This window comes from Mercenaria mercenaria, chromosome 6, assembly GCF_021730395.1.
Source record: "Mercenaria mercenaria strain notata chromosome 6, MADL_Memer_1, whole genome shotgun sequence".
NCBI classification, from domain to species: domain Eukaryota; kingdom Metazoa; phylum Mollusca; class Bivalvia; order Venerida; family Veneridae; genus Mercenaria; species Mercenaria mercenaria.
This window is the reverse complement of record NC_069366.1, coordinates 28164216-28178532: the sequence shown is the minus strand read 5'-3', so window position 1 is coordinate 28178532 and position 14317 is coordinate 28164216. Positions and strand designations below refer to the sequence as shown.

Genomic DNA, 14317 nt, shown 5'->3' with positions numbered 1-14317 from the left:
CCAATCATATCTTGATTCTATAAATGTAATCCAATCAGAAGCCTCATTCAATAGCCATGCTTAATCACATTGCACAACTGAAAAGTCTACACGCAACTGAAGTTGTCTATGTCTGCACAATGGTGGGTCATGCTGGCCAATCATAATTCATTTATTTATATGTCATATATTTTAAAAGCTGTTTAATGAACTGGATGACATCGCATTAAATGTATATTAGATCCGAATTTCATGTTTAAAACATGAACAGTTACTTCACATAGTTTATGTAAAACATAAAATTAACATGTTTATATGTATTAACAGTATTGTGCATGGAGTTAAAAAGTACCCACTGTATACATGTATAGATAAGTGTGTATAAATGCGTACTACTGGCTTTTTGTAACAATCAATTGTTATTGCATGACATTTAAGTATGAATGTAGCTCTATGCAAATTCATTTTTAAATTTAGTAAAATTGAACACATTTGATCAGGATTTTATACATTTGAAGTAAATGTCTAAAGATAAAATATTTTAGTAAAAGATGGCCATTGGATCTCTTTAAGTAAAGAGGAACAAATGTCAATGAGGTGTAATAACATAAATAACAGATTTTAAATCGATCATTGGATGATTATATTATTGTACGAGAACTTTTTGCCAACTTAACTTTCTAGTATATGTATATATGTGGATAGTTACATAATATAAAACAATGAAACAATGATATCGATATATTTGTTGTGCTATAACAGTAAAAAGTATTAAAAAAATGAATTTTGCTTACAGATGCAGTTAGCTTCTCACGGAAACATTGCAAAATTTGTGGGCGCGTGTCTTGACAGCCAAAATGCTATGATTTTAATGGAATATTGTCCACGAGGAAGTCTTCAGGTAATTAGAAAAGAGAATGTTAATGCACTACTTTAATTAACTTAAAGGTAGTATTTGAGAAATGCCTGACAATCAAACCCTGTTTTATGTGGCCATCAGATAAAATTCTTCATGTGAAACAATTTACTCTTGATTGTATAGAATTGTTATTATTCATTAAAAATAATTGTTCTAATTATAAGAAGTTGTTGATACGAACATGAAGTATCAATTAGATGAATGGGTTTCCTACCCATGAAATTGTTATTTCTTACAGGACATGTTGCAGAATGACAGTATCGAGTTAGATTGGGCTTTCCGGTATTCGCTTATTAATGACGTCATCAAGGTAAAACGTCTCACGATTTGTTCTAAGCAAACGTATCTGAGCTAAGTATTTGCAAAGTTATTCCCGATATTAAAATTAGGTGGAAAGGGTGAATGAACAAATTGCAAACGATCTGTAAAAACAAGTCAAAATGGGATGGTGAATTAATGCTCTGCATTGAGTCAACAATTGTAATTCGCATGATTGTCGTCACATTGTCAATCTATGATATTTGCTGTTGTTGATACAGCAGAAAGGGTGGTTGATGATCCTTATATGAGCCGTGCCATGAGAAAACCAACATAGTGGGTTTGCGACCAGCATGGATCCAGACCAGCCTGCGCATCCGCGCAGTCTGGTCAGGCTCCATGCTGTTTGCTTTTAAAGCCTATTGGAATTGGAGAAACTGTTAGCGAACAGCATGGATCCTGACCAGACTGCGCGGATGCGCAGGCTGGTCTGGATCCATGCTGGTCGCAAACCCACTACGTTGGTTTTCTCATGGAACGGCTCATATATTATCAGCCGATACTGGTGCCATAATGCCTAATTTTTCTTAATACATTCAGTTTGAATATACATGATATACTAGCCCTCTAAAAACTGCAAGAAGTGTTAACAAAATAACAGCAATGGACACACAAGCACAATTCATCATATCTTGAGTATTGAGTACCTCTGTAGGGCAGAAGGATTTTTGACATACATGTATATAACTTTACTAACATCTAAAGGATCACAGTCACTGGCAAAACAAAACCTCTACAGCCACACGAACCAGTTTCTATGAAGTTTGTTATCTCTAGATTAGATCATTTTCAAGTAATTTATCGGAACCAGTTCACTTTCACTTTGACCTTTAATCTATGTACCCAAAACTGGAGATGATCTGTTAACTATATAAACAATCATCTGACAAAATGTGATAGCCGACTTCATAAAAAAGTTTATATTTATTGACTATAAACTGTTCCCCAAGTCATTTACGCCATAATGCATATGTCACAAATCAATAGGGTTCATCCACTAAAAACTTTTGTGGTACTTAAAAAAACCCGTTCTTTGATGTTCGGATGCTATAGTATAATCTAACTTCTCTTGTTTTAAACTGAAAATAGTTGCGGCCAGAAGCGATTACATTATTTTTTCTAGATGCTAATTCATTGACCAAGAAAATGTCCTATTGTCAAAGAAATGTCCATATTGTCAAAGAAAATGTCCAGATTGTCAAAGAAGATGTATCAATTCCACTTGCATTGAAAATGTCAAGTCAGTCTGTAAATATTTTAATAAATATACACGTACTTAAAAATTCTAGATGACACACGTTTAGGTTTATAAGAATAAGCTATCTTTCAGGGAATGGTGTACTTACACAACAGTCCTATACACGTGCACGGGCGTCTCTCGAGTACTAACTGTGTTATAGACAGTCGCTTTGCCCTCAAACTGACAGACTACGGCCCTAAAAGTATCCTGACACGAGACAGAGCAGAGGAACGCAAGAAGTCTTGTTTGGCAGAGACTTTCAACACTGGAAGTAAGATTTCATTTCTGAAAAATTGGAAGGGTAAAATTCTTAAAGGCAAAAACTGACATCTTTCATGGACTATGTTAAAGTTAGTTCTTGAAGATCATAAACTTCTTTTCTGTACGTGTTACTAGGAATATAAGTAAGGGCACACACAGATTATTGCTTAAAACTAATTTTTTTCCACAGGCATTCAAAAGCAACACCAAATTTCCAAAGTAAAAAAAAAAAATTCACCCCGCACGCGCGTAAAAGGCCCTTTTATGAAACTAAAGTCAATCAAAACTACGGGGAATGTTCTGTCGACAGTGTACATAGCCAATCAACATATTGGCACTTTTTCCAAAATATCAAAAAAAAATGTGTAAAAGCACGTTGGCAATTGGCACAATTTCAGAGTTGTTGTGGACAGCACCAGAACATTTGAATATGTCGCCTGACGGATCAATCGGTGCTTCACAGAAAGGCGATGTATACTCCTTCGGCATAATTCTACAGGAGATCGCCATGAGAGCCGGGCCATACGAAGGCAATGACCAGAGTGCTGATGGTAGGTTATAACATTTAAACAGTGATTTATTTGCTTTCAATCTGATTTTCCGCTCTTTATTGTTTGCAGCAGAAAGACTTGGATTTTTGATGTCTCTGAAGAAGGTCATTTACAATTGTAACTTTACTTTTTTGAAAATCTTTAACCCTTTTCAGTACTAGTTACTTTCAATGTTGTGTATAACATTTTCATGTCAAAAGTAAAAAAAAGAATCCATTAAACTAATAGATATGATAAGATCAATATACAATGTATTGAGCGCTGATTTTCCCAATGCTTTTTTATATTTTAGAAATTCTGAAGATTTTAGCAAATAAAGGCAGTGATATTATAATTCCAGTTGTACAAGAGTTAAATTTTTCCTCGTACATTTTTTTCAATTTTAGAAATTCTGAGGATTTTATCAAATAAAGAAGATGATATAATACGCCCAGTTGTACCTCCAGACGCTTGTTCATCTGCCCTGTCATACATGATGAAAAATTGTTGGATTGATAATCCAGTTGACAGACCAACATTCAATGAACTGGACGAAACATTCAGAAAGATGCGCGCGTAAGTGTAACAGAATATTCGCACACAGGTCGTTTTTGAGACTTCTTGAACAATAGAAATCAAATTTAAATCGGTAATAACACGCTATGGCATACATTTTCTAAAATATGCAATTTCATGGTAATTTTAGAGATGATTTAAAATGACAATTACCGATTTCTGCATGCTTGTGCTACGTTTTAAGCGGAAAAGTTACATACATAGACAGCAATCATAAAGTAATTATGTGAATTAACATGTCCTCGGATTACGTAAGATCCTTAATAAATGCCTCGACGACCGAGTGGTTAAGGTCACTGACTTCAAATCACTTGCCACCCGCCGCCATAGGTTCGGAACGTCACATGGGGTGTAAAATTCTTTACTGTTCGAAAGCCATCCAGATGGCTTGCGGAAGGTCGGTAGTTCTACCCAGATTTCCGCTGGTGCTTTCAATGCTTTATTGCTGCTCGGGGAAGCGAATAGGGTCTTCCTCATCAATTAAAAGGGTCGCCATGCGACCTATAATTTTGTACATTCAACAAAATACCTCGATGGTAAAACCATAATCAAAGTCTGAACATCTTTTCGCTATGAATCGATCAGTTACACCGAGTACAACAAAGTACAGTAGAATTTCGACTTTAACTGGGCATAATTCCATATGAGCATTGCAACGTCTACGTAATCAAAAAATAGAAAATTAAGAAAACATCATGTTAGTATTTAGAAATTTGCAATCTTTCTGATATACACCAGGAGGCGCACTCATTTAGAATTTTGAAATTTATTTCAGAGGTCATACAACAAACATAATGGACAATTTGTTACAACGTATGTCCAACTATGCGGATAACTTAGAAGCATTAGCAGCCGAAAGAACAAAAGCCTATCTCGAAGAGAAACAGAAAGTGGAAGAACTTTTACATAGACTTCTACCACCGTAAGTTTTCACTTTAACAAATCCACCATATACTAATTTAGTTAACAGTATATGGGAGTTGTAGACCCACTAGAGATGTCAGAAGATGGCTTTTTGAATATGCTCTGTGTATTTTACGTAATTTTTGGATATGCTTTTGGTAAAATTAATATTATACTCAAATAAGAAATTAAAGAAATAAGAAAAAAAAACGTGAAGTACGTCTGTACTGTAACTGTATTTAATTTGCACGCCTTTCTTGGTTTTATTGAAAATAATATAATGTAGCATTGTTCTGCTAAAGCGGGAGAGAAACCTTGCTTACCGTATATAGTTCAACATGCTTAATTTGAGACTGACGAACTAAACACAAACTGATCTTCCTTAATTCATTTTCAGGTCGGTCGCAAGACAACTTCAATCCGGACAGCCCGTGGCCCCAGAAACATATGACTGTGTTACTGTTTACTTTTCGGATATCGTAGGATTTACAACTATATGTAGCAAAAGTTCACCAATTGAGGTATAAAGACTTTTGTCAGTTCTTGAGTAATTTGCGTGAAAACGCCTCCTTGTTGTCGCTATCATCTTTTGAAAAAAAATACACGTTTTTCTTTTCGACTATTCTCGTTTATTATCGTTCGCATAAATATGTTTTTTCAGGTTGTTGACCTTTTGAATGACCTGTACACAGCCTTTGATAATGCAATAGGCAGATTTAGGGTTTATAAGGTAAGTTCGGACAGGAATTAGTACCAATTAATTATTGGTACATTTTTGTAATTCCAGTAAGGGTATAACTCTACTACTACATGTATATGAAAAGATATTTGTAGTAAAAAATGCTATGAAAGATTAATGTTATGTTTTAATAAAACGCTTGCCTGATAGTTAACAAGTTCAAAAGTAAGAATTTACAACCGCCGATGATTTTTTTCTAAGTGATATAGAACTTAAAGTGTTTGATAAGTAAGTGTATTCCGGGATTGACACCATATATACCGACAGATATACAACTTCAAAAATTAACACATTCGAATGTTTTCGTAAATTCTCACACTGGCATATGGTTGGACATGCGCACATACAAATTTTATGGTATACTACTTCATTACATATTCATACACTGGATGAAACTGAGCTTTGAGGCTGATCACTACCAAATCAAATATAATCTTCCGCGGGTCTATCACAAGTAGTACAAATATAAATAGTGTTAATCTTTCTTCCTTTTCTCGTGCCCTTTCTCAATAGCATCGTGTTTTCTTTTACTCTACCGCGTTCCAGTATGTATGTGTAGCATTCTGTCGAAATCGGCATGTTCCTATCGCACGCTAGGTAAAAATGGCGGCGTAAGACTGTTGTGTTTGAAAGAGGCGAAAAGGAGTAAATTCAGCGGGTTGTATTTAACAAACTATATAAAAGTTAACACCTCTTTTCTTTTTAGTTTTCTATAGCAGCGATATAGTTCTTTATGTGAGTATTAGTCTTTAAAAATCTGATACGCTAGAAAATGTCGAAAAACCGTTACAAAGTAATTGGATTTTATATGAAACAAAGAACAGCCGGATTTAGTGGTGTTCAGCCTTCGGGACTTAAGTAATGTACAAGATTTGATATTCAAAAGTACTTGGTTTATTCGTCAAATGTCAGATGCTTTAAGTGTATTTAAAAAAAAACACACACATTCGGACAATACTAGTAAGTTGTCTAATGCATTACTTTCCCACTGGAAATATTAACAGCTGTGATGATCAGAATAACATATTCAACGATAGTTCTCTGACTTTTTATTTTTTTACTTATTTTTTCATTTTTTTTTATTTATTATTATTTATTAACTTTTTATTAAAGTACGTGAGCAAATATTTTATTTTGATTGTAAAACATTCATTTTACATTAATATTTTGACTCTGTTGCAACTGAAATATTAAACTTAGTTTATGTAAATGGAAAGTAATTCAAAGTTTAGCATTGCAAAATTATCGAGTAAAATTCAAGAGTAATATTATGGTAAAATGTTTTTTTTTTTCTAATTCTTTATCATATTGGATGCATCATTACGCACTAGCCATATGATCTAATAGACCATTTGCAGTTTTATGTTATGATTGATGTTTTTTAAAGAAACATTACAAAAACCTGCAAAAAGTTAAAAACTCAATCTCGGCACCTGTGTTACATACAATGTACATATGAAAACATGTATCATCAGAATACATTGAAAGTTGAAGGGGCAAGGAATTTTATATGAAAGCTATCCCCAAGCCTTTCATTACGCTTGATTTTTTTTAATCGGACCACTATTGAAAAAATATGGCTGTTTGAAATTTGAGAAATTGGCTGATCACATCATAGAGACAGCCATTTTAGTTTGGGTTTGACGTAATTTACACACTTCTAGCAAATAACCTTTTAAATAGATAAATTTTATGTGTTTCTTGAGTGTAAGATGTAAAACATGATACTTTCTTTCATTATAGTTGGAAAAAGTAGAGAAATGAGTTTACATAAATAAGTAAATACATTTCAAATTTATATATGTATCTAGAAATTTAATAAATCCGCCATTTTGTTTTTTGTTGCCATGGATACAAAATGGCAGCCATTTTGATAAAATATCTAAATGGTCATAGCTTTCTCATTTTAAGCCGATTTTGAAAATTCTTTCACTCCTTTCGATGATTGAAGAAATCCTAGCAGACGAAATTAACATAAGAAATGCATTGCCTTTCCCTTTTAAAGTGACTAATAATTTTTTATCGGCACAATGTGTTGCCGATATTAGATATAAGATGCCACACTCCGCAAATGAAGTTAATAGTAGAACAGATTTACAGTTACTGTAGCTTTTTTTCGACGGATGTTTTTCTTTTTTATTTAAAATGTTTTTTACTAAAATGACTTAGTGTTGCAGGTTGAGACTATCGGGGATGCATACATGTGTGTGTCTGGTCTACCGGAGAAAATTGGCGTCTATCACGTGACAGAGATATGCAACATGTCATTGGTTATCTTAAACACAGTGAAACATTTTACAATACGACATATGCCGTCGGAACCATTAAGAGTGAGAATAGGAGTTCATTCAGGTATACTTATTATTACTTTCCATGGCAATGATTTTGTTTAAGAGTGAGGTATGCACATGTATAACTTTCTTATGTCGAAAAATATTCTATGCAGTAGTGGAAATTCAGCGATAGGAATTTAGTGAATGGTTATTATCCCTCACCCTCGCCGGAAGATGAAGAGGATATGGTAATTAACTTCGTCCGTCCGTGTTTTCGTAAGTGTGTGCATGCGTCCGTCAATGTTGAATCTATACATAGATATGAGGAGGTGAAATATACAAGGACCATGACTCTAAATTGCTTACTTTTTATTATCTCCCTTTATTAAATACAGTTGTCCGATGTATAATATTAGTGTAAAGGAATTTTATTTTTACAAGAATTATTGCTTACCTCATCTTCCTTTATACTGACCATGAAACATGAAACGGGGCATAACTCTACGGATTTTGCTGACATGTATTGAAATGACAAAGGACATTGAGATGTATACAATTCATTATTTCAAAATATTTCTTCCGTTTTGCTTCTTTCATGTGGTACATTTGCTTTAGCGGGTGATTGACATGTTTAATATGTCTCTTATTATATTTGCTTTTGTTCACATTGACAGTATGAAGCAGTTATTTTTTTTTGCGATGCGATGGCGATCTATTTTATGTATGAGAATATTTTTAACCTTAGGTCCAGTTGTTGCTGGTGTTGTTGGTCTGACAATGCCGAGGTATTGCCTTTTTGGAGATACAGTAAATACAGCCTCTCGTATGGAATCCACTTCTGAAGGTAATTCTACTTATCTTATTTCATATCGGCAACACCCTTCGAATAATGAATGGTACTGCCCAAATTGAATGATGGACCATTCCATTTTAGAAATTTAGCAGGCTAAAGGTTAAGCATGTATGAATAAGTTCATATAGAACAAATATCATTTTATAAAATTTTACTTCATCTTTAAACTAATTTTGTATTTAACTGTTCTGCCTTGTACATTTTAGTTTCTCGGTCAAGGTAATATTAGAAATTATTCGAGAGGCGTCCGCAGATGAGTGGTTGACAGTCGCTGATTTGAAGCACGTAGTTGTTCTTTTTTCGCTTGAAGTATAGAATTCTTTCATGTGAAGAAGCTGTCCAGCTTACAGAAGGCTGGCGGTTCTTAGGTGCTCGCCCGTATACCCAGAGTGACACTGGCGGACTTTTCCTACTACAAAAAGCTGGAAAGTTCCCAATTCTTTAAACCAGACAAAAATCAGAAATTCTGTAGAAAATTTCTGTCCAGAGCTTTAATTTGACGAAGGGTTTTTTTGCCCGAATGGTTAAGGTTGCTGACTTTGAAGCACTTGTCCATCACCGCTGTTGGTTTGGAATTTCACTTGAGGTGAATAATTCTTTCATGTAATGAAGCCATCCAACACGCTTATGGTAGGTCGCTGGTTCTACCATGTAAAGCTAGAAAGTTTTATGGTGTCGGCGGTGTGATTTTTATCTCAACCAAAATAACAACACGACGGTCTATTACATACTGGATATATTTTTAATTAGCATATATTCAATTCTATTTTAGTTTTCAGATTTTTATTCTTTCAAACGCAAGTCAGTTTCGGTTTGAAAATCGTAAAGAAATTACTCACCAATTCCTGTTTCATTTTTTTCCTATATCAGTTCAAATCAGCATCCTTTAATACTGCAAAGTCTACCAAGATTTAGCATTCGGTCAGTAATACACATGATTGAATGTATAAAACGAAGGCGTAAGCAACCGAATAAACAAATATGAAATGTATTCCTAAATATTTCAAGGATGACACGAATGTCAATCTTTATACTATAATTCTTTTTATTGTAATCATTTTAGCTTCAAAAATACAGCTGTCACCTACTTCAAAACAGTTGTTAGAAGACTTCCCGGCATATCAACTTCAGGAGAGAGGAGAAATTGAAGTGAAGGTAATAGATCAGTTTCCTCTGTATGAACATGCAGATATCTACATGTTAAATGGCTATATCAGAAGTCTTTATTCATTCATTGTTTTGATTTATATGTCACAGGTTGAAAAAAAAATGTGAAGGCAGATACGTGACTCGAAACTGGAGCCTCGGAATACCGTTCCGATGCCTTACCGACTAAGCTACCGGCCGCCTACACATTTCCTCCCCCGTCTTAACATTCAAGTCCTATACCGTGACATAATTACAGGTTGTTGCAATTTCATTGCAATGTCAACGCCATGATGACTTGGAAAAATATCATTTTTTATATTTTCAGGGTAAAGGTCTAATGACGACGTACTGGTTAGAAAGTTGCCACAGAAAAGAAAGTGTTATTACTCCCGGTTCAACGTGTTAGAAATGAAATGTTTCATTTAGACCTCTTTGAAGACGAAATAATATAAATTTCAATCATATACTAGTATTATCAAAACAAGTACACATGTTTGAGAATGATGAAATCCACTCAATTTTTATAGCAGATACATAAAAAAAATTATAACATTGAAATTTATATTTATTTATCTAATTAAGTCCGCGCATATCACCGTCTACTAACGAGATGAATTAACCAATTCATTTATAGCTCACCTGAGCATTACCAAGAAGATCTTATGGTGAGCTTTTATGATCTCTGGATGTCCGGTCTGAGTCGTAGTCCCATCGATCACTGTTTAAATTCTAGAATCGGTATTTAAGAAGCAATGCTAGTTAAATCAAACTTGAATACGACGATAAGGTCAAAAGTTCTAGTCATTAATTGACCGAAATAGCCATATTTTACCATGTAGGAACACCCTTGCACATTAGTTTCTTTACTAATTCTGAAACAGTACGTGTATGTCCTCATTAAGTTTGTTGATGACTTTGTTAGGAATAGCATGCCTAAAATTATAGACCATTGATTTAACTAATTAAGTTCAAAGTCAGCACTGCCATTTCGACACCATTCCCAAGCATATATGTATAACTCTCATTCAAGTTAGATTATGAGCTACATCGGAAATGAGGTTCAGAATTCTGTGCCTTTGATATGTCAAAGATGCTATATGTCTCTATATTTATATATTTCTTATTTTAACACCTTCATTTCATCCTCAGTTAAAATCATACGTACGCAAAATGTGTGTACTTAAGACATCGTTTACGTTTGTTTCTAGACCGGAATAATTAATCTACAGTTATGTGCCATTGATTTTTCAAATCAAACTTCCGTGAGTACTTATTGGCGAAGACATTCTATCATTCTATCCATCTTTTATTAGGATTGGCACACAAAAGATGGTGCTAGAATGTAAACATTGTTTAAACATAGCAAAGTATGTCGTTTTGTTTACGTTCTAAATGAGAACAGGTGCTTTATAACCCTTGGTTTATCATTCTGTATATCGCCATTTAAACACTCTTCGCCAGACTTAACCAAAGCTAGACATAGTGTTTATTCCTACTGAACCGTGTTCGAGTTGTATCAAGGAACCAACATAACAACATTTATTTCCAGAAGTGTCCATGCTTTAGCAAATATTGCCTTATCAAGTTCACCACATGTGTGCTGTATGGCATTTCGTCACCAAAGTCGATCGTATTTTAGATGTGTTTTCCTCTGTGACCTTTGTGGTAAGATCAGATATGTGTTGGGCAGTATGTGGTCTTTTTTAGCAACAATTGACTTCTAACACATTTCGATGAAAATTCTGTATCATAACACATAATACTACCATACTAAATTTGGTATGCGAATTCAATTTATTTCGAGATGTTTTTGAGTGGAGTAGTTAAGTCCGGTCTGTGTGACATTGACCTTTTCGTTAAGATCAGTGATACTCAGGTGTGAGATAAAGAGCTATCATGGTCGTCTTCGTACCATTAACTCTTTACCTAATCGCTAGCAACATTTTAAATGTGATACAAAAATACTGTAAGTCTGCATTTTATCTTTATATAAAGGTTTTGATTTTATATGAATGTCTTTGAAAGCTGGTGTCAAGTATGTAATTCACCTCAAGAACGAGGGCCGTTCACAAAATACTTAGACTGATGCCTTTACTCCAAAACTTGCCAAAAACAGACGTCTTAAATGTTTTCATTTTAAACAATAATGTGCCTGCTACAAATAGATTGAACCTGAAAGTGCTGCATTGCAATATACAGTTGCATTTGAATTAGAGTATTCATTTTCAGGAAGATATTAGTCTGATATATCTAAATGGAACATATAGATAAAAGACTTTTTATCATTAACTTCACGGGTAACCATAAACCAATATATGTATAGCTGTGTTATGCTTTATGTTGTTATAAATAGGTGAGCCGCGCCATGAGAAAACCAACATAATGCGTTTGCATCCGCGCAGTCTAGTCAGGATCCATGCTGTTCGCTTTCAAAGCCTATTGGAAATAGAGAAACTGTTAGCGAACAGCATGGATCCTGACCAGACTGCGCGGATGCGCAGGCTGGATTGGATCCATGCTGGTTGCAAACACACTATGTTGGTTTTCTCATGGCGCGGCTCAGTTTATCTTTCAAGATACGCTCTACGGTAATTCAAAAAGTTTCTATCGGTGATTTGTTGAGTTCTTGCATTATTTGTTTTTTGCTGAGATAACTAGATGTCCTTATGATGTCAGTTTTAAGCCTGATCAAGTAGGAATGCCCTAGATAAAACATGTAATCAGTAAGAAATGTTATGGCCGATTTTTAAATAATTTCTCATAAATGTAGCTGTGGTGACCATCTACAAATAATGTTTAGGTTATTTATCCGTAGAACTGCATCGTCTTCAGACGTCTTAGTCACTTTACGCTCTGTCTATTCAGTGGAAACTTTAAAATATTCTCCCTATATTTTGTTCCCTATATTGCTCCTTCCCCTTCCCCTCTAAATCTTCAAACAAATTTGCGAAAATATTTCCAGGATGGTTCTCCAACAACATTGCTACCTATTTGAACTTGGAGTTCATGTGACTGATATAAGGCCATCATGTCATAAAACAAGCTTGGAAAACATTTGTATCTATTTAAAACGTTTGAGCTTAAGGTAGTTCTGCACGTTTGGATCAAATTTGATTAAACTCAGATTTTTCAAAACTTCTAAATGTTCTTAGAAAAGCCGGTAAATGAAATCCATAAGGTGGTGTGTGCTTGAACTTTTACTAGACTGATTTGAAAATAAAATGGGCCTCACATAAGTTTTCATAATGGGATTCTATGGGAAAAATCACAGTTTTCATGACATTTTCGTGTATAGAAATTTTTTTACAATATACATTTTAATGAAACTTCGCACAGTCGTAAATAATTATATGGTCAATAATATGGTCAAATAAAATGTGTAGGTGCGTAATGCTTATTTTTGTGATATTTTTCCCGTATTGAAGGCAAAGTACGCAAAGTTAAAGCTGATTTTAAGACATTATTGGCGTTATTTAACGTGTCAAACATTTTGATATATTTTATTTTTAGAAAGATAGCGACGTGGTCGTTTTAACGAATTTACTCACGGGTTGCCAATAATTCATAAAATGATTTTGATTCCCTATGCCGGATCCATGCTTTATTCTATGTTTTATGGATAAATGACGTTACGCCGTCATTTCCGGTGTTTCAAACGTGCAGAAGTACCTTAATTTATATTTTTGCAATATGGTATTATAAATGTTTGATATAACGTTGTCAGTCAGAAATGGTTGTATTTTAGTGCTGTTAAACTGTTTGTATGTAAGATTTCAAGACTGTTTACATTTGCTCAACAACAGCATATTTGAAAAATATTTCATTTTCTTTATTTCTATCGGGTATTATAATACACAGGGTGAATATCCTATGTCGTCATAAAAATAAACTGTGTTCAAAGCTTGGGAGATAATAAATTGCAACAATTTAAAGGGAATTCCTATAGTTTTTAATGCGCATCTTTCTGCGCAGCCGACACTTTCTATGGAAAACTGAATGAAGTCAACATTTGTTGAAACATGTTACAGACAATCTTAAATATGAGGAATCTTGAATGAAATAACATTTTTGATAAGTTATATCAGTAATCAAATGTTGATACTGGTTTATGTTGTATTGACAAGTATCATGCCTGACAGGTATCTTGCTATTTTTGTGGTTGTGTTTTCACATCGCATTTTAGTATAAAGACAGTGTTTTTCATATAATGTAAGATAATTGACTTAGTACTGATAAGACAATATCACCTTTCAGATTATTTAGTATGCAATTATAGAAAGAATTAAGAATTTTTAAAACTTTTTTTAAACTTTTAGCAGACATACATGTAATCAATTTGGGCAGGTTCGCGCCATTTCCGTCCGAGCAAGTGTTTGTATTCTAGCGGTCTTAACATAAAAAATAGCCTGGTGACCCATACATTTTTAGCCCTTTTTATGCTCACAATACAATTATCTATACACAAGAAAAAAAGGAAAAAATTCTATGAAAGAGTTTTTTCAAAATTTAAAAAAATATTCTTCACTATGGGTATTTTTCATTGAAAAAAGTTCACAAAAGTAAATATGAAACAATAT

General features: G+C 33.9%; 1 protein-coding gene across 1 annotated transcript in view; it reads left to right on the top strand.

Moving 5' to 3' along the window:
* The window catches only part of LOC123550595 (atrial natriuretic peptide receptor 1-like), a 32973-nt gene extending 20889 nt beyond the window's left edge, over positions 1 to 12084 (top strand). Inside the window, exons 11-22 of the mRNA XM_053546730.1 lie at positions 776 to 880; positions 1137 to 1208; positions 2547 to 2727; positions 3116 to 3268; positions 3655 to 3823; positions 4599 to 4745; positions 5124 to 5247; positions 5388 to 5456; positions 7643 to 7817; positions 8484 to 8582; positions 9655 to 9746; positions 10066 to 12084. Of these exons, the coding sequence (XP_053402705.1) occupies positions 776 to 880; positions 1137 to 1208; positions 2547 to 2727; positions 3116 to 3268; positions 3655 to 3823; positions 4599 to 4745; positions 5124 to 5247; positions 5388 to 5456; positions 7643 to 7817; positions 8484 to 8582; positions 9655 to 9746; positions 10066 to 10146 (1467 nt within the window). The 3' untranslated portion in view covers positions 10147 to 12084. The remainder of the gene's footprint in view (positions 1 to 775; positions 881 to 1136; positions 1209 to 2546; positions 2728 to 3115; positions 3269 to 3654; positions 3824 to 4598; positions 4746 to 5123; positions 5248 to 5387; positions 5457 to 7642; positions 7818 to 8483; positions 8583 to 9654; positions 9747 to 10065) is intronic.
* Positions 12085 to 14317: the final 2233 nt, after the last annotated feature.